Consider the following 18,791-nt stretch of genomic DNA (forward strand, 5'->3'; position numbering starts at 1 on the left):
CAGACAAGTTACCCAGTGGCCCACAGACAAAGTTACCCAGTGGCCCACAGACAAGTTACCCAGTGGCCCACAGACAAGTTACCCAGTGGCCCACAGACAAGTTACCCAGTGGCCCACAGACAAGTTACCCAGTGGCCCACAGACAAAGTTACCCAGTGGCCCACAGACAAAGTTACCCAGTGGCCCACAGACAAGTTACCCAGTGGCCCGGTTACCTTGATGTGGGTTTGGGGTGACCGGCTCCACCTCCGGCTTCTCTTTATTGTTCCCTAAGGAGTGAGACACCAGTTACTAAATGTACAGTTTCCATTTGCCTCCGGTCAAGCTAAAGTCTGGCCAATCCTCGCACACATTGGGCAACTACCCAGCGCCACCGACGCCTGCAGGGCGGAGCTGAAACATGGAAGGCGGAGCTTCCTCATCTGTGTCCACCCACAAGGTGCATTTCAGTCTGGGCAGAGTAGCAGGAGTATGAACAAAATGCATGATGGGAAAGTGCCCCCCCCACAGGGACATACATACCCAAACTGGTACCTACAGGCAATTCTCAGCACATTTGCTTTTATTACCCCCATTCTGTCTGTGAAAGAAAAGCCTGGGGGCATTAATAAGGACAATACTGTGGCAATTCCATCCCTATCATGTGACACAGCAGAAATGGGGCAGATAATAAAGTTATTACCCAAGTTTCCTTCTGGTGATTTATCAACATGATTCTCATCCTCTGATTGGACGACGTTACCTGGAACTGAGCAGAAGAGCATTGAATGAGAGATGATTGGGCCCCGGGCCCCATCCCACAGGACATTGCTCATTGGCCCGCAGAGGAGCCGTATGGGGACACGTGATTGGGTGAATGTCAGTACAGAGGGATGTGACTTTACCCAAACAGGATTCCTCTTCGCTCCTCAGGCCAATAGCAGCCGACTTCTCCTTGCTGGAACTCTTCTCGTTAGTTGTTCTGTTGGACCAAAGAAAGAGATGAAATGGTTAAATGGATCGGCGTCGGCGTATTTCCTGGAAGAGGGGAATATTGGTACTTACCTGTTCATATCCAGCGCGGTTTCTCTTCCTACAAATAAATAAAGGCCCATAGTCATATACAGGTATAAACAGTAATAGAGCCCGGGGCCCCTGCACTCAGCCAAGGGTCATATACAGGTATAAACAGTAACAGAGCCCGGGGCCCCTGCACTCAGCCAAGGGTCATATACAGGTATAAACAGTAACAGAGCCCGGGGCCCTGCACTCAGCCAAGGGTCATATACAGGTATAAACAGTAACAGAGCCCGGGGCCCCTGCACTCAGCCAAGGGTCATATACAGGTATAAACAGTAACAGAGCCCGGGGCCCCTGCACTCAGCCAAGGGTCATATACAGGTATAAACAGTAATAGAGCCCGGGGCCCTGCACTCAGCCAAGGGTCATATACAGGTATAAACAGTAACAGAGCCCGGGGCCCCTGCACTCAGCCAAGGGTCATATACAGGTATAAACAGTAACAGAGCCCGGGGCCCTGCACTCAGCTAAGGGTCATATACAGGTATAAACAGTAACAGAGCCCGGGGCCCTGCACTCAGCCAAGGGTCATATACAGGTATAAACAGTAATAGAGCCCGGGGCCCTGCACTCAGCCAAGGGTCATATACAGGTATAAACAGTAACAGAGCCCGGGGCCCTGCACTCAGCCAAGGGTCATATACAGGTATAAACAGTAATAGAGCCCGGGGCCCCTGCACTCAGCCAAGCGTCATATACAGGTATAAACAGTAACAGAGCCCGGGGCCCCTGCACTCAGCCAAGCGTCATATACAGGTATAAACAGTAACAGAGCCCGGGGCCCCTGCACTCAGCCAAGCGTCATATACAGGTATAAACAGTAACAGAGCCCGGGGCCCCTGCACTCAGCCAAGGGTCATATACAGGTATAAACAGTAACAGAGCCCGGGGCCCCTGCACTCAGCCAAGGGTCATATACAGGTATAAACAGTAACAGAGCCCGGGGCCCCTGCACTCAGCCAAGGGTCATATACAGGTATAAACAGTAACAGAGCCCGGGGCCCTGCACTCAGCCAAGGGTCATATACAGGTATAAACAGTAACAGAGCCCGGGGCCCCTGCACTCAGCCAAGGGTCATATACAGGTATAAACAGTAACAGAGCCCGGGCCCTGCACTCAGCCAAGGGTCATATACAGGTATAAACAGTAACAGAGCCCGGGGCCCCTGCACTCAGCCAAGGGTCATATACAGGTATAAACAGTAACAGAGCCCGGGCCCTGCACTCAGCCAAGGGTCATATACAGGTATAAACAGTAACAGAGCCCGGGCCCTGCACTCAGCCAAGGGTCATATACAGGTATAAACAGTAACAGAGCCCGGGGCCCTGCACTCAGCCAAGGGTCATATACAGGTATAAACAGTAACAGAGCCCGGGGCCCCTGCACTCAGCCAAGGGTCATATACAGGTATAAACAGTAACAGAGCCCGGGGCCCCTGCACTCAGCCAAGCGTCATATACAGGTATAAACAGTAACAGAGCCCGGGGCCCCTGCACTCAGCCAAGGGTCATATACAGGTATAAACAGTAACAGAGCCCGGGGCCCCTGCACTCAGCTAAGGGTCATATACAGGTATAAACAGTAACAGAGCCCGGGGCCCCTGCACTCAGCCAAGGGTCATATACAGGTATAAACAGTAACAGAGCCCGGGGCCCCTGCACTCAGCCAAGGGTCATATACAGGTATAAACAGTAACAGAGCCCGGGGCCCCTGCACTCAGCTAAGGGTCATATACAGGTATAAACAGTAACAGAGCCCGGGGCCCCTGCACTCAGCCAAGCAGGGGAAGCAAAGCCCAGAGATAGGGCAACCGTGACTGGTATCTATGGATCACTGGCCGTGCTGGGAGAGATGGGAAGGGGCGGAGAGATGGGAGGGGGCGGAGAGATATGAAGGGGCAGCTTCTCACTGGGCTGATTAGTAGCCCCCCCCCACTCAGGGGAGTGATACTTGGCCTCTTGAGGGGGCGCTCACTAATGCACTCATACGGTTCCACATTCTGCTCACCTGGTGTAACTCCCCCCACAGAACACAGAGAAATAAACAGAAGGATATTACCTTTTTTCTTTCTTTCTGTGTAAAAATAGGAGCAAATGGCCACGGCGGCAATGAGAATGAACACGACAAAAGTGATGATGAGCCCCTTCTTCCAGGTAGCGAGAACAGCTGTATGGGAGGCACGGGGGGGGGGGGGGGGACAGGGTGTCAGGGCCACAAATCACTTAACGATGAAATAAACCCAATAGGGCTGTTCTGCCCCCAATTAGGGGTAATTATATCTTAGTTGGGATCAAGTACAGGTACTGTTTTATTATTACAGAGAAAAGGGAATCATTTAACATTAAATAAACCCAATAGGGCTGTTCTGCCCCAATAAGGGGTAATTATATCTTAGTTGGGATCAAGTACAGGTACTGTTTTATTATTACAGAGAAAAGGGAATCATTTAACCATTAAATAAACCCAATAGGGCTGTTCTGCCCCCAATAAGGGGTAATTATATCTTAGTTGGGATCAAGTACAGGTACTGTTTTATTATTACAGAGAAAAGGGAATCATTTAACCATGAAATAAACCCAATAGGGCTGTTCTGCCCCCAATAAGGGGTAATTATATCTTAGTTGGGATCAAGTACAGGTACTGTTTTATTATTACAGAGAAAAGGGAATCATTTAACCATTAAATAAACCTAATAGGGCTGTTCTGCCCCCAATAAGGGGTAATTATATCTTAGTTGGGATCAAGTACAGGTACTGTTTTATTATTACAGAGAAAAGGGAATCATTTTTAAAAATTTGAATTATTTGATTAGTGGACTCTATGGGAGGTGGCCTTACTGTAATTTGGAGCTTTCAGTATAACTGGTTTCCAGATAACGGATCCTATACCTATGGAAGGGCAAACTTAGTTACTATGGTGAGTTCCGGGGGCATTAGAACTATAATAGCTGACAGAGTTTGTGGGGGCATGGATTAAATCTCCTTACTCCTGTGTATAAACTCCCAATATTGGGGCGGATTAATATTGTAAAACCAGGAGATTTCATGGGTACATGGGACAACACACAGGCAGAAGGGATAGGTCGTACCTTTTACATGTACAAGATTACTGTCCACAGTTTGATGGGCCCCATTGGTGGCCCTACAGAAGTAGCTCCCATCGTCATTGGCGCTGAAGGATTTTATTTGGGTTTCCGAGTGGAACACGGATTTATCCATTGAGCTGTGCAGGACACTTTCCTTCCCTCTCTTTACAAGGAAGTGGAAATCGATGGGCAAACTGCCGTTTTTTACTGCACACACCAGAGAAAGCTCTTTGCCTTCTTCCACTGTGCCTGACTGTGGGATAGTCGTCAGTGTGACCTCCGTGATAGGACCTGCAGGAAACGGCAATGAGCCCCATTCTCTAACTTTATCATAAATAGTACATAAGCCACATGCAGAATTTGCCCCTGTCTGGGTGTATCCGGGGCAAGTGCCACCCACACTACACCCAGCCCTTCCCATAGCATTGTGCATTGAACCTACGGCACATATTACTGTTGAAATACTCATAGCAGAGTGATCTCCCACCACTCTCTCGTGTGGCTGATCCCACAGAGCAGGATGGGAAGCATTTGTGTTGGACTTTCTGTTGGACAGGCCTGCAGCTCAGCATGTGTCAGTGTTGGAGTGAAACTTACTTATAACAGTGATGTTGACGGTGTTGCTGAACCCAAGGGAGCTGCTATGCAAGTTGTACGCTCTGCACCGATATTGCCCAGAATTCTGCTGCTCGCTTATATTCAGTTTAAACATAGCCGCTTTGGCCTCTGTCTCAGTAATGTTGCTCAAAACCGTGCTGCCTTTCATTAAGGAATAGGTGATAGGAGGAGTCCCTTTGTCACACTTGCACCGTAGCTCAATGGTGCTGCCCTGCACCGCCATGCTGGTACTCTGGTTACGGTGGCTCAGAAGCGGTTTGGAAACCGGGGCTGCAATAGACACAAAACATGGCTCAGTCATGGAGTTTCATTAGACTGGGAGGGTTTCATTGTCAAGCCTCCCCTCTAGCATGTAGACTAGTAACTACTGTCATGGACCTAACAAAGCCGCTGCTTCTACTGCCCATTGCCCATTGTGACTCCCCTGCCTTCAGGTAAAGGTGCTGATATAAATCAGGCAGCAAACTGACAGCAGCAAACTGACAGCAGCACTTTAGCTGCCCATACACGGGCAGATCCGCTCGCTTGGTGATGTCGCCAAGCGAGCGGATCTTCAACCGATATCCCCACCTACGGGTGGGCGATATCGGGTAACATGTAGGCGAATTCGATCGTTTGGCCCTGGGGCCAAATGATTGAATTCTGACGGCGGCAACGGGGCAGTCAATTCGGGGACCGCATCAACGAGGCAATGCTGTCCCTGATCTGACTAAATTTTCTAACCTGGCCGATCGATATCTGGCCAATTTCAGGCCCCTCGGTTCTGCCCCTACACGGGCTAATAAGCTGCTGAATCTGCCCAAGGGACCCATAGCAGCAGCTACAATCAGCCCTTGTGGGCACCTTAACTCATACCAGCCAAACACACTGGGGCTGATTAACAAAAGGGCGTTAACACTTATAGCATAGTTTTTTGCGTTAAAAAGCGTGAGATAATTAAGTCCTGATTCATCAAAGTCATTTCGCAGGCGTTAACACTCATATCGAATGCGTTATTTACATCAGCGTTTTTCAACCGCTGTTCCGCGGCACACTAGTGTGCCGCGAGATGTTGACTGGTGTGCCGTAGGCAGGGCCGCAATTTTTACTTTCAAAGGGGGCCCGGCGATGCTACAGTTTTTCTTAGTAGCTCGGGCCCCCTTTAATAAAATCCGGGCCCTGTCATTGGTTGCGCCCCGTGTGTACGGGTGACGTCAGTACGCACGGGGCGCAACGTTATAAAAGGGCCTGTGTGCGGTCGCGTGTAGGCAGAAGTGCAGAGGCGGCGCGCCTGAGGGATACGAAGATGCTGCTGAAGCCACCGGAGAAGCCGCCGAAGAGCAGAAGTAAAATGCTGCTGGGCACCAATGTATTAGGGGGGGCCACGGGGCACACTGACTTATGGGGGCACTGCTGCTGGGCACCAATGTACTAGGGGGGCTGGCTCTTGGCACCAATGTACTGGGGGGCACTGCTGCTGGGCACCAATGTACTAGGGGGGCACTGCTGCTGGGCACCAATGTACTAGGGGGGCACTGCTCTTGGCACCAATGTACTAGGGGGGCACTGCTCTTGGCACCAATGTACTAGGGGGGCACTGCTGCTGGGCACCAATGTACTGGGGGGCACTGCTGCTGGGCACCAATGTACTAGGGGGGCACTGCTCTAGGCACCAATGTACTAGGGGGGCACTGCTGCTGGGCACCAATGTACTAGGGGGGCACTGCTCTTGGCACCAATGTACTAGGGGGGCACTGCTGCTGGGCACCAATGTACTAGGGGGGCACTGCTCTTGGCACCAATGTACTAGGGGGGCACTGCTGCTGGGCACCAATGTACTAGGGGGGCACTGCTCTTGGCACCAATGTACTAGGGGGGCACTGCTGCTGGGCACCAATGTACTAGGGGGGCACTGCTCTTGGCACCAATGTACTAGGGGGGCACTGCTGCTGGGCACCAATGTACTAGGGGGGCACTGCTTTTGGCACCAATGTACTAGGGGGGCACTGCTGCTGGGCACCAATGTACTAGGGGGGCACTGCTCTTGGCACCAATGTACTAGGGGGGCACTGCTGCTGGGCACAGAGTTAAATTTTTTAACATTTTCTAATGGTGGTGTGCCTCGTGATTTTTTTCATGAAACAAGTGTGCCTTTGCCCAAAAAAGGTTGAAAAACACTGATTTACATGGCATTGTGGTAATTAGCGAATAGAAATAATACTAACGCATGATTCACAAACGCATATGAAGTGTTAAAAGCATAAAATGTGGTGCTAATTACTGTGAAACTTAACTCCTCCCAGGAGTGGGCGTTACTGAACAAAATTGCAGCTGGTGATTGGCTGTGGTGACAAGATGGAGTTTGCAGTGGGATTTTGTTGTGTCGGCCCCAGAGTGATGCATCCAGTTCTCAGGGAAATGGGCATTTTCAGAACAGTGGTTTTCAGAAAGTAACTGCTACGTGCGTAATATCGTGTGTGGCGAAATATATCACTTAAAATGGCTCATCACCAGATAAATAACGACAAGAACATCGCTTCTTAATTCTGACAAATGTTCTTTTAGTGAATCGATAATTAACTCGCAAAAAATAAGAAGTGATAATATCTAACCCATGCTATAAATAGCGCTCGTTTTATCGACCTTTAGTGAATCGGCCATATTGTCTCTTGGCGCAGGGATGGTAGGGATAGTATTTGTGCTTACAGAACTGTATAGGGCAGATTTATAATGCCTGCAATCCCTGCACAGATAAATGCCTGGGACTGTTTAGGAGCCAATGAATAACCCAGTGGCTAAAGAAGCCGTCTGCGGACTCCATTGGTGACTCACTGAGAATTAGTTACCCCCCCCCCTCCACCATTCATATTGTTACCATGCAGTTTAGTACTCACCATACACACGGATGGGCAGGTCACCACTGGTTTTAGTGATGTTGGATATAGTGACCATGCACCTATAGGTGCCGCTGTCAGATGTCTTTGCATATATTTCGAGTTTCTCCGAATTGCTGCGGATTTGCCCGTCCTTTAGCAGGGAGAAGTTATGGGCTGAGGAGGGTGAGATCCCTTGAACAGAGCAAGACAGAGACAAGCGCGCATCTTCATCCATAGTGGAGTTCCGAATATTAGAATAGAGGCTCGGCGATTTAAAGAGCTCTGCAAACAGTATAATGTATGGTTATTTCTACTGTAGGTATGGGTTATTACTAGGCATAGGTTATTTCTACTGTAGGTATGGTTTATTACTAGGCATAGGTTATTACTACTGTAGGTATGGGTTATTACTAGGCATAGGTTATTACTACTGTAGGTATGGGTTATTACTAGGCATAGGTTATTACTACTGTAGGTATGGGTTATTACTAGGCACAGGTTATTACTAGGCATGGGTTATTACTACTGTAGGTATGGGTTATTACTAGGCACGGGTTATTACTAGGCATGGGTTATTACTACTGTAGGTATGGGTTATTACTAGGCACGGGTTATTACTACTGTAGGTATGGGTTATTACTAGGCACGGGTTATTACTACTGTAGGTATGGGTTATTACTAGGCACGGGTTATTACTACTGTAGGTATGGGTTATTACTAGGCACGGGTTATTACTACTGTAGGTATGGGTTATTACTACTGTAGGTATGGGTTATTACTAGGCACGGGTTATTACTACTGTAGGTATGGGTTATTACTAGGCACGGGTTATTACTACTGTAGGTATGGGTTATTACTAGGCACGGGTTATTACCAGGCACGGGTTATTACTACTGTAGGTATGGGTTATTACTAGGCACGGGTTATTACTACTGTAGGTATGGGTTATTACTAGGCACGGGTTATTACCAGGCACGGGTTATTACTACTGTAGGTATGGGTTATTACTAGGCACGGGTTATTACTACTTTAGGTATGGTTTATTACTAGGCACGGGTTATTACTACTGTAGGTATGGGTTATTACTAGGCACGGGTTATTACTACTGTAGGTATGGGTTATTACTAGGCACGGGTTATTACCAGGCACGGGTTATTACTAGGCACGGGTTATTACTACTGTAGGTACGGGTTCTCCCTTATGTTTCCATGTGTTGCTTAAGGAACAGTTGGGATAAACCCACGGTTATTACCGATAATTACTCTCAACCATAAGCCCCAAACTGCTCTAGGGCACTAGGAATACATTAGGGGATGTTTAGGAGAAGTTGCAAAGTACAAATATGGCCACAATTTGCCACTGTCTGCCCCACACAGCGCTTGTAGTTGCTGTACTGCAGAGGCCCCTGTCTGGCTTGGAACTACAAATCCAGCTTGTGACCTGCTATAAATCTGAGGCCGAGTGCAAATCACTGGGGTAGGAGAGACAAGATTCTCTTTGTGTGCCATCCTGTACAATATATCTACACAAGGGCACAACTGTATACAAATAATCAACACATTTGGCAGTAAAACAACCATTTATTGGCTCAAATTATTAACAAAAAATTCAAAAAGCAAATCAAACTATACCAAATTTGTTGATTATTTATATTTATATTCAGGACCTATCAGTAAGACATAACTATTAGATGGTCTCTTTCTCTGTCTATTATTTGTTGTGGACTTAATAGGTACCAGAAGGCAGAAGTTATGTACCCGGCTACTTTGGGTAATTGAAATGCCTGTGTTACACCCACAGCAGTGTAATGATAACAATTAAAATGTGTTTCATGCCAAATTTCCATAGGGATGCTAGGCATGGTTTAGCCTTTTGCACCAATAGAAAGCTTGGAAAATGAACCCCACTGAGTAAGAAGCGGATAGTAGAACAGAGAGAGTAGCAGTTTGCTGCACTAGCGGATAGTAGAGCAGAGAGAGTAGCAGTTTGCTGCACTAGCGGATAGTAGAGCAGAGAGAGTAGCAGTTTGCTGCACTAGCGGATAGTAGAGCAGAGAGAGTAGCAGTTTGCTGCACTAGCGGATAGTAGAGCAGAGAGAGTAGCAGTTTGCTGCACTAGCGGATAGTAGAACAGAGAGAGTAGCAGTTTGCTGCACTAGCGGATAGTAGAGCAGAGAGAGTAGCAGTTTGCTGCACTAGCGGATAGTAGAGCAGAGAGAGTAGCAGTTTGCTGCACTAGCGGATAGTAGAGCAGAGAGAGTAGCAGTTTGCTGCACTAGCGGATAGTAGAGCAGAGAGAGTAGCAGTTTGCTGCACTAGCGGATAGTAGAACAGAGAGAGTAGCAGTTTGCTGCACTAGCGGATAGTAGAGCAGAGAGAGTAGCAGTTTGCTGCACTAGCGGATAGTAGAGCAGAGAGAGTAGCAGTTTGCTGCACTAGCGGATAGTAGAGCAGAGAGAGTAGCAGTTTGCTGCACTAGCGGATAGTAGAGCAGAGAGAGTAGCAGTTTGCTGCACTAGCGGATAGTAGAGCAGAGAGAGTAGCAGTTTGCTGCACTAGCGGATAGCAGAGCAGAGAGAGTAGCAGTTTGCTGCACTAGCGGATAGCAGAACAGAGAGAGTAGCAGTTTGCTGCACTAGCGGATAGCAGAACAGAGAGAGTAGCAGTTTGCTGCACTAGCGGATAGCAGAACAGAGAGAGTAGCAGTTTGCTGCACTAGCGGATAGTAGAACAGAGAGAGTAGCAATTTGCTGCACTAGCGGATAGTAGAGCAGAGAGAGTAGCAGTTTGCTGCACTAGCGGATAGTAGAGCAGAGAGAGTAGCAGTTTGCTGCACTAGCGGATAGCAGAACAGAGAGAGTAGCAGTTTGCTGCACTAGCGGATAGTAGAACAGAGAGAGTAGCAGTTTGCTGCACTAGCGGATAGTAGAACAGAGAGAGTAGCAGTTTGCTGCACTAGCGGATAGTAGAGCAGAGAGAGTAGCAGTTTGCTGCACTAGCGGATAGTAGAACAGAGAGAGTAGCAGTTTGCTGCACTAGCGGATAGTAGAACAGAGAGAGTAGCAGTTTGCTGCACTAGCGGATAGTAGAGCAGAGAGAGTAGCAGTTTGCTGCACTAGCGGATAGTAGAGCAGAGAGAGTAGCAGTTTGCTGCACTTAGTGCCACACTCACCGGTCACAGTCACGTTGGTGCTGTTGGACTTTGATGTCTGCTCATATTCTGCCTTGCAGATGTATTGGCCACTATGGCTCTCTGTAGCACGCTGGGCATACCATACTGTGTCTGTTTTGGAGCTAGTTAGAATGTGTGTGCCATTCTGAATAAAGAGCTGCACCTTTCCAGAAACAGAGGAGGAGGTCTGGATCGAGCACTTAACCGACATTTCTTTCCCTTCGGTAAAATTGAGCGACGGCGAAACTTCAATCCTCGGGGTTGAAAATTGTTCTGTAGTAAAGATTCATAAGGCGGTTAGTCCACAATAATCCTGTTATAATAATCATCTTGTTTAGCGGAGAAATAACAGCACGTTGGCTGCCAGCTAACCTCTCCCTTCTCACAGGTTCCCTGATATTTATTCTCCTATTTACACCGGCAAATAATATCTGAGTTGCCCCTTATTTGGCTTTGTGCAGACTGAGCCCCCAAAACCTGGACACAGGATTCAGGGGGAGGTCTCACCCACGACCAATGACAGTGTTTTGTTCAGCAGCTCTGAACATTGGGATTTCAGCCATTTATGTGAGCAAATATGTAGAGGGCAAAGAGACACCCTAATACTCATCTATGTGAGTGCATACTCAGGCCTGTTTAACCCCACGTGGCACTTAGTAGGGCCCCACAGCAGTTTGGGGCTCACACCCTGAAAAGCACAGTGAAATGACCCACATAAGCACTTACGTTCCACAGTTACCAACATCCAGTCACTGAGATCAGAGACATTTGAATTGGGAAGGCTAGTGAGTGCAACATCACAAAGGAACCTCACTATGCGATCACCCTCCGCCATAGAGACTTCCATAGAGGCTGGATTTTCTGAAGTAGGTATTGGGCCGAGCACCTCCATGTCTTTATTTCCATTATTCTTCATTTTGTAGAAGGTGAAGCGGAAGGGCGGCTCCTCCTCCGGCGCCTCACATTTCACAATTATGGTTTGGCCTTCTTTTGTGGAATTGGTAGAAACACTCAGTTTGGGTTTTGACAGGCCTGTCATTCAGAAAGAGAGAAGGCAGTTTCACAGGGGGCACAACAGGTTCTCTATCCTTCATTTACCACCAACGAATTAACAACCAACCAAAAAAATACTATTCATTTATACCTATAAAGCTTGGCGCACAATTAGGCACAAATATAAAACCACTCAAAACCTCTCCCTATACCTACCTTGGACAGGAAACACAAACTTCCCTAGCGGCCTAATGACCAACATCTTCGCAAAATGGAAACAAGAAGGACTTCACTGCATTAGAGATATACTTAACAGAAAACTCTCTATTATGACATTTACAGAAGCAACCACCAAATTTCCTTTTCTCCGAACTCAACACTTGCACTTTTTGCAAGCCACACACTATGCGAGAGAGGTTTTGAGACAACTAACAGAACAAGATCCCTCCAGTCCTGTGAATCATATATGGAAAGGAGCCAATACTCATCACTCTACAGCATCCATCCATAGACTCATTAGACCAAACCCAAACGACACATACAAAAATATATCCCTAAGGAACTAGACAGATATCATCCCGAACACAGACGAACAGCATATACTAAAACTCCATTTACATGCAATGAGACTAATTCCCTCCAGCCAATATCAGATTATGACCCTACAGCTGTTACACCAATCTTACCTCACTCCATCACGGAGATTCAAAATGGGACAACCCCAAATGCCTCAGATGCAAAAAAGGTTCATTATTCCACTGCATCTGGCAATGCCCAATTATCCAACCCCTATGGATGCAGATGTATGACTATTGGCACCAACTGACAAAAAAAAAAATCACACCAGACTTCTTTAGCAAAACAAAATGGGGGCAACAAATCACTAAACCCGACAAAGCATTAGCAGGAAAATTGGCTGCAGCAACTAGAAACACCACATCAGTCACACCACCATCCACAAATCTGGTTAAAAACAAATTACACTTTCTTTTTCACATGGATTGGCTTGAAGCATCAACCAACAAAACAACTTACACTCACAGATTTTTTGACACATGGACAACCTACATCCTGAACCTTCCCCCAGACATCAGACAACTGACAGTTGACACATTCAAGAACACCACGTGGTATGACCAAGAGAGCCTCAGAGGCACTAATGCTCTACTATACGCCATAACGGCTCCAAGATGAATCATCGCTGCCTCCCAGGATCCATAACACAACGGAACCAGGTACCCCAAATAACCCTCCCCGGAACTGGTGAACTGAAATGTATATAGTTCATGTTGATTTTATCTGAAGCTTCACTTTATATTTTGTTTGTTTGATTTATTTACCAATCGGACCCCCCACTATATCTTATTTTCAGTAACTTGTCTCACCTAAGCGTGAAATAGCCAATTACCTACCATCCATGCACACCCTGAATAAGTTCACCAATGTAACGATTTTAAATCTTAAGAGCACCAAATATCTATGCTTAATATGTTTTGATCTTTGTAAAAGATATTTTTGCATATGTGGAACCCGATTGTTATGCATAAAAATAAATAAAAACAAAACAAAACAGGTTCTCCATGACTGTCCCACATAGAATATATGGGAGAGACTGGGGCACTGCCAACAGTTAGCCCACACCAGGCTTGTAGGGATGTCAACTCAAAGTATTTCATTTATATAGAAATATCAGTTTCCCTTCAAAGGATACTGTGGTATTTTGTAGAAAACTTTCAACAATTTTGGATCCAGGGGTACCCAGGGCACATATAAGCCCCCAAATCCCCCCTAACTGGCCTTCAGGCTGGGCCCCCTTAGCCCATAACAAGGTTACAGATATATAGAAACATTGGGGTAACAGTCACCCCGCTATAGTTCCAGGGGTACCCAGGGCACAAATAAGCCCTCACCCCAAATCCCCCCCTAACTGGCCTTCAGGCTGGGCCCCCTTAGCCCATAACAAGGTTACAGATATATAGAAACATTGGGGTAACAGTCACCCCGCTATAGTTCCAGGGGTACCCAGGGCACAAATAAGCACTCACCCCAAATCCCCCCTAACTGGCCTTCAGGCTGGGCCCCCTTAGCCCATAACAAGGTTACAGATATATAGAAACATTGGGGTAACAGGCACCCCGCTATAGTTCCAGGGGTACCCAGGGCACAAATAAGCACTCACCCCAAATCCCCCCTAACTGGCCTTCAGGCTGGGCCCCCTTAGCCCATAACAAGGTTACAGATATATGGAAACATTGGGGTAACAGTCACCCCGCTATAGTTCCAGGGGTACCCAGGGCACAAATAAGCACTCACCCCAAATCCCCCCCTAACTGGCCTTCAGGCTGGGCCCCCTTAGCCCATAACAAGGTTACAGATATATAGAAACATTGGGGTAACAGTCACCCCGCTATAGTTCCAGGGGTACCCAGGGCACAAATAAGCACTCACCCCAAATCCCCCCCTAACTGGCCTTCAGGCTGGGCCCCCTTAGCCCATAACAAGGTTACAGATATATGGAAACATTGGGGTAACAGTCACCCCGCTATAGTTCCAGGGGTACCCAGTCTCTTACTGATATCCCATTACATGTGTTAGGGTCGAGGTTGGTAAGAAAAAACATGCTTTTAGGGCATTCAAGTTAGCTGGGGCAGCTGGGGCTTTCATCAGGTACAGGGGGGCAAATAAAGCATGCAAAAAAGCTATCAAGCAAGCTAAAATAGAAATGGAAAGGGATATTGCAGCTAGGAGTAAAAAGAATCCTAAATTATTTTTTAATTATGTGAATAGTAAAAAAAATGAAGCAAGAAGGGGTGGGAACTTTATTATCACGGGGGGGTACGTTGGTTGATGAGAACGGGGAAAAAGCTGAAATTTTGAACTCTTATTTTTCATCTGTCTATACATCTGAGGAGCCAGATAATGAAGGCTTCCCTTGTAATATGCCCAGTGCTAGTAATTTAGCTACTGGCGCGTGGGTCACTCAGGAGGAAATTCAAAAGAGACTTGAACATGTAAAGGGAAACAAAGGTCCAGGGCCGGATGGGATTCATCCCAGGGTATTAAATGAGCTGAGCGCTGTGATTGCCAAACCTCTTCCCTTAATTTTTCAGGATTCATTGAGGTCTGGCATGGTGCCAAGAGACTGGCGGATTGCTAATGTGGTGCCGTTATTTAAAAAGGGATCCCGTTCTCAGCCTGAAAACTATAGGCCTGTTAGTCTGACATCAGTAGTAGGAAAACTTTTGGAAGGGGTAATAAGGGATAGGATAGTTGAATACATTGCAGTTCACAATACTATTAGTTTGTGCCAGCATGGTTTTATGCGTAACAGATCTTGCCAGACTAATTTAGTCGCCTTTTATGAGGAGGTGAGCAGGAACCTTGATGCTGGAATGGCAGTTGATGTCATCTACTTGGACTTTGCTAAAGCGTTTGATACAGTACCTCACAGAAGGTTAATGATCAAATTAAGGAATATTGGCCTAGAACATAATATTTGTAATTGGATAGAGAACTGGCTGAAGGATAGAGTACACAGAGTGGTTGTAAATGGAACATTTTCTAATTGGACCAGTGTGGTTAGTGGAGTACCGCAGGGGTCAGTCCTTGGACCAGTGTGGTTAGTGGGTACCGCAGGGGTCAGTCCTTGGGCCTTTGCTGTTTAACTTGTTTATTAATGCCCTGGGGGGGGGGCATAGACAGTACTGTTTCTATTTTTGCTGATGACACTAAATTGTGCAAAACTATAAGTTCCATGCAGGATGTGCCGCTTTGCAGAGCGATTTGACTGGGAAACTGGGCAGCAAACTGGAAAATGAGGTTCAATGTTGATAAGTGCAAAGTTATGCACTTTGGTAGAAATAATATAAACGCAAACTATCTACTGAATGGGAGTGAGTTGGGGGGATCCTTAATGGAGAAGGATCTGGGGGTTTTTGTTGATAACAAGTTGTCTAATTCCAGGCAGTGTCATTCTGTGGCTACTAAAGCAAATAAAGTGCTGTCTTGTATAAAAAAGGGCATTGACTCAAGGGATGAGAACATAATTTTGCCCCTTTATAGGCCCCTGGTAAGGCCTCACCTTGAGTATGCAGTGCAGTTTTGGGCTCCAGCCCTTAAGAAGGATATTAATGAGCTGGAGAGAGTGCAGAGACGTGCAACTAAACTGGTTAAGGGGATGGAAGAGTTAAACTATGAGGTGAGACTGTCAGGGTTGGGGTTGTTTTCTCTGGAAAAGAGGCGCTTGCGAGGGGACATGATTACTCTGTACAAGTACATTAGGGGGGATTATAGGCAGATGGGGGATGTTCTTTTTTCCCATAAAAACAATCAGCGCACCAGAGGCCCCCCCTTTAGATTAGAGGAAAGGAGCTTCCATTTGAAGCAGCGTAGGTGGTTTTTCACGGTGAGGGCAGTGAGGTTATGGAATGCCCTTCCTAGTGATGGGGTAATGGCAGATTCTGTTAATGCCTATAAGAGGGGCCTGGATGAGTTCTTGATCAATCAGAATATCCAAGGCTATTGTGATACTAATATCTACAGTTAGTACTAGTGGTTGTATATATAGTGTATGTATGTGAGTGTATAGATTGGTAGGTGTGGGTTAAGTGTGCTGGGTTTACTTGGATGGGTTGAACTTGATGGACACTGGTCTTTTTTCAACCCTATGTAACTATGTAACTATGTACATGAATGGAGGGTAAGCGCCCCACCCCAGACATAACCCGGGGCTCAGTTGAATGGGAATAACCCACATTTACAGTTATAGTTATGAGGAATTCCCAGCAAATGAACAGAGAAAAGCAACCAAAATGAGACAAAAAGCCCCAAATGGCTGTGCCTATGGGACCTGCAGAGTAAGGAGAGCGGCCCGAGCCCAACCAATAGACAGGGGCTCCATACAAACAGAAAATCATATACATTAACCATTAGACACAACGTACCTGTAACTGTGATGGTCACTATCCCGCTTTGCTTCATCATTTGCCCCACATGCACCTTACACTGATACTGCCCGGAGCTGGACACCCTCGCTGGGCTCAGCCTGTAAGTGGCATTGGGGCTGTTAGAGCTCACATTATAGATCTGTTTGAAATTCTTGAAAAAGGCAAACTGCGTCGTCAGCTCAAAGGATTCCGTCTCGCCCTTGATGAATTGCACAAAACACGTCAGACTCAGGTTGTCCCCATTTCTCAAGGTGACAGATGGACTTGCCCGTAGCTGGACTTTATCAATTGAGAAGACTTAATATGGAGGAAAGATTAATAATGAGAAGAAATTCATATTACACTGCACTGAGGTTACTAGTTAGTACATATAGCTACAGAGACGCCACACATGGCTGCACAGACCCCGATGTAATAGGATGTGATAGGGACCTTAGATTGTAAGCTCACTGGGGCAGGGACTGATGGGAATGGGATATGGACCTTAGATTGTAAGCTCACTGGGGCAGGGACTGATGGGAATGGGATAGAGACCTTAGATTGTAAGCTCACTGGGGCAGGGACTGATGGGAATGGGATAGGGACCTTAGATTGTAAGCTCACTGGGGCAGGGACTGATGGGAATGGGATAGGGACCTTAGATTGTAAGCTCACTGGGGCAGGGACTGATGGGAATGGGATAGGGACCTTAGATTGTAAGTTCACTGGGGCAGGTACTGATGGGAATGGGATAGGGACCTTAGATTGTAAGCTCACTGGGGCAGGGACTGATGGGAATGGGATAGGGACCTTAGATTGTAAGCTCACTGGGGCAGGGACTGATGGGAATGCGATAGGGACCTTAGATTGTAAGCTCACTGGGGCAGGGACTGATGGGAATGGGATAGGGACCTTAGATTGTAAGCTCACTGGGGCAGGGACTGATGGGAATGGGATAGGAACCTTAGCTAACACAGGGTGAGTGGGTACCTCTGTGCCGGGAGTGGGATTGTTATCCCCTAATGCCCCGGGGTGAGTGGGTACCTCTGTGCCGGGAGTGGGATCGTTATCCCCTAATGCCCCGGGGTGAGTGGGTATCTCTGTGCCGGGAGTGGGATCGTTATCCCCTAATGCCCCAGGGTGAGTGGGTATCTCTGTGCCGGGACGTTCCATAGTATGAGTGACAGGTAGATGAGCTACTAGTTAGTTGCCCCACACAATAAGGCACGCTGCTAGCAGACAGAACACAATGTGCTACTCACCATAGCTGTGCGCAAACAATATCCTCCCTGCAAACAAGAGGAAAAATGAGTGATATTTAAGGCATTTAGGGAGAAGGGGGCAATTAGCGAATAACAGGGTAATGGATACTCACAGCCTACAAAGAGGAATAAGAGAGACAGACTCATGTCGGCATGGGAATGGAAGTGATGCAGAAGGAGAGACGGGCACATAAAATCAAGCCCCCTAACGTGCCTATCAGCACGGGGGGAGTTAGCGAATCATTTCCCCAGCTCCCTAATGGAACTTACAAACAATCCACTAATATCTATTGTAACAGGCCGACTGCTCAGGAAATTGTGGAAATTACACTTTTCCTGATCTCGCTCTTCCTGCCTCGTTCCTTAAGATGTATCCAAAACAATGGGCCGGTATCATTATTGCCCCTGGTATGAGCGCTAATTGTGAGCCCTACGAACAAGAACATCCAGTTCCCATAGCAGGGAAAATAGATTACCGACTCCAACACCACTAAGGAATTGTGAATAATAGATACAGGTTTATTTTAATCCATTAAAGCAACAGTAACCCCCTAAATACACGGCCCAACGCGTTTCATGCCCACCCAGCACTTACTCATAGGCTACAGGGGGGAACACAGAATATATTATATATATATATATATATATATATATATATATATGAAGGGGCGTGGCCAACACCTTCATGTGAGAGGATGTGCTTTTCCTGAGCTCCGTCCATAGGGTAATAATATCCTGAAACCTACCTGCCACCACGGAAGCCTACCAGTACCCCTGGGAAGAGCTACCCCAAAGAATCCTTATGGGGCAAAATAAGGCACA

At 47.0% G+C, this 18,791-nt stretch overlaps 1 protein-coding gene across 3 annotated transcripts in view; it reads right to left on the bottom strand.

Annotated features, from left to right (window-relative positions):
* Positions 1-18,791, bottom strand: part of pecam1 (platelet and endothelial cell adhesion molecule 1) — a 43,870-nt gene that overhangs the window by 15,895 nt on the left and 9,184 nt on the right. Inside the window, exons 1-13 of one of the 3 annotated variants that reach the window (XM_031894560.1) lie at positions 18,083-18,234; positions 17,970-17,996; positions 16,726-17,025; positions 11,516-11,821; positions 10,790-11,062; positions 7,637-7,900; positions 4,743-5,033; positions 4,149-4,436; positions 3,119-3,226; positions 1,045-1,072; positions 885-961; positions 683-748; positions 216-269 (exon numbers count right to left, since the gene is read on the bottom strand). In XM_031894560.1, coding sequence (XP_031750420.1) covers positions 216-269; positions 683-748; positions 885-961; positions 1,045-1,072; positions 3,119-3,226; positions 4,149-4,436; positions 4,743-5,033; positions 7,637-7,900; positions 10,790-11,062; positions 11,516-11,821; positions 16,726-17,025; positions 17,970-17,996; positions 18,083-18,161 — 2,161 coding nt within the window. In that variant the 5' untranslated portion in view covers positions 18,162-18,234. Of the gene's footprint in view, positions 1-215; positions 270-682; positions 749-884; positions 962-1,044; positions 1,073-3,118; positions 3,227-4,148; positions 4,437-4,742; positions 5,034-7,636; positions 7,901-10,789; positions 11,063-11,515; positions 11,822-16,725; positions 17,026-17,969; positions 17,997-18,082; positions 18,235-18,791 lie in introns of those variants that run through there. The other 2 variants (XM_031894561.1, XM_031894559.1) reach the window with 2 other exon arrangements.

This window comes from Xenopus tropicalis, chromosome 10 (assembly GCF_000004195.4).
Source record: "Xenopus tropicalis strain Nigerian chromosome 10, UCB_Xtro_10.0, whole genome shotgun sequence".
Lineage (NCBI taxonomy): Eukaryota > Metazoa > Chordata > Amphibia > Anura > Pipidae > Xenopus > Xenopus tropicalis.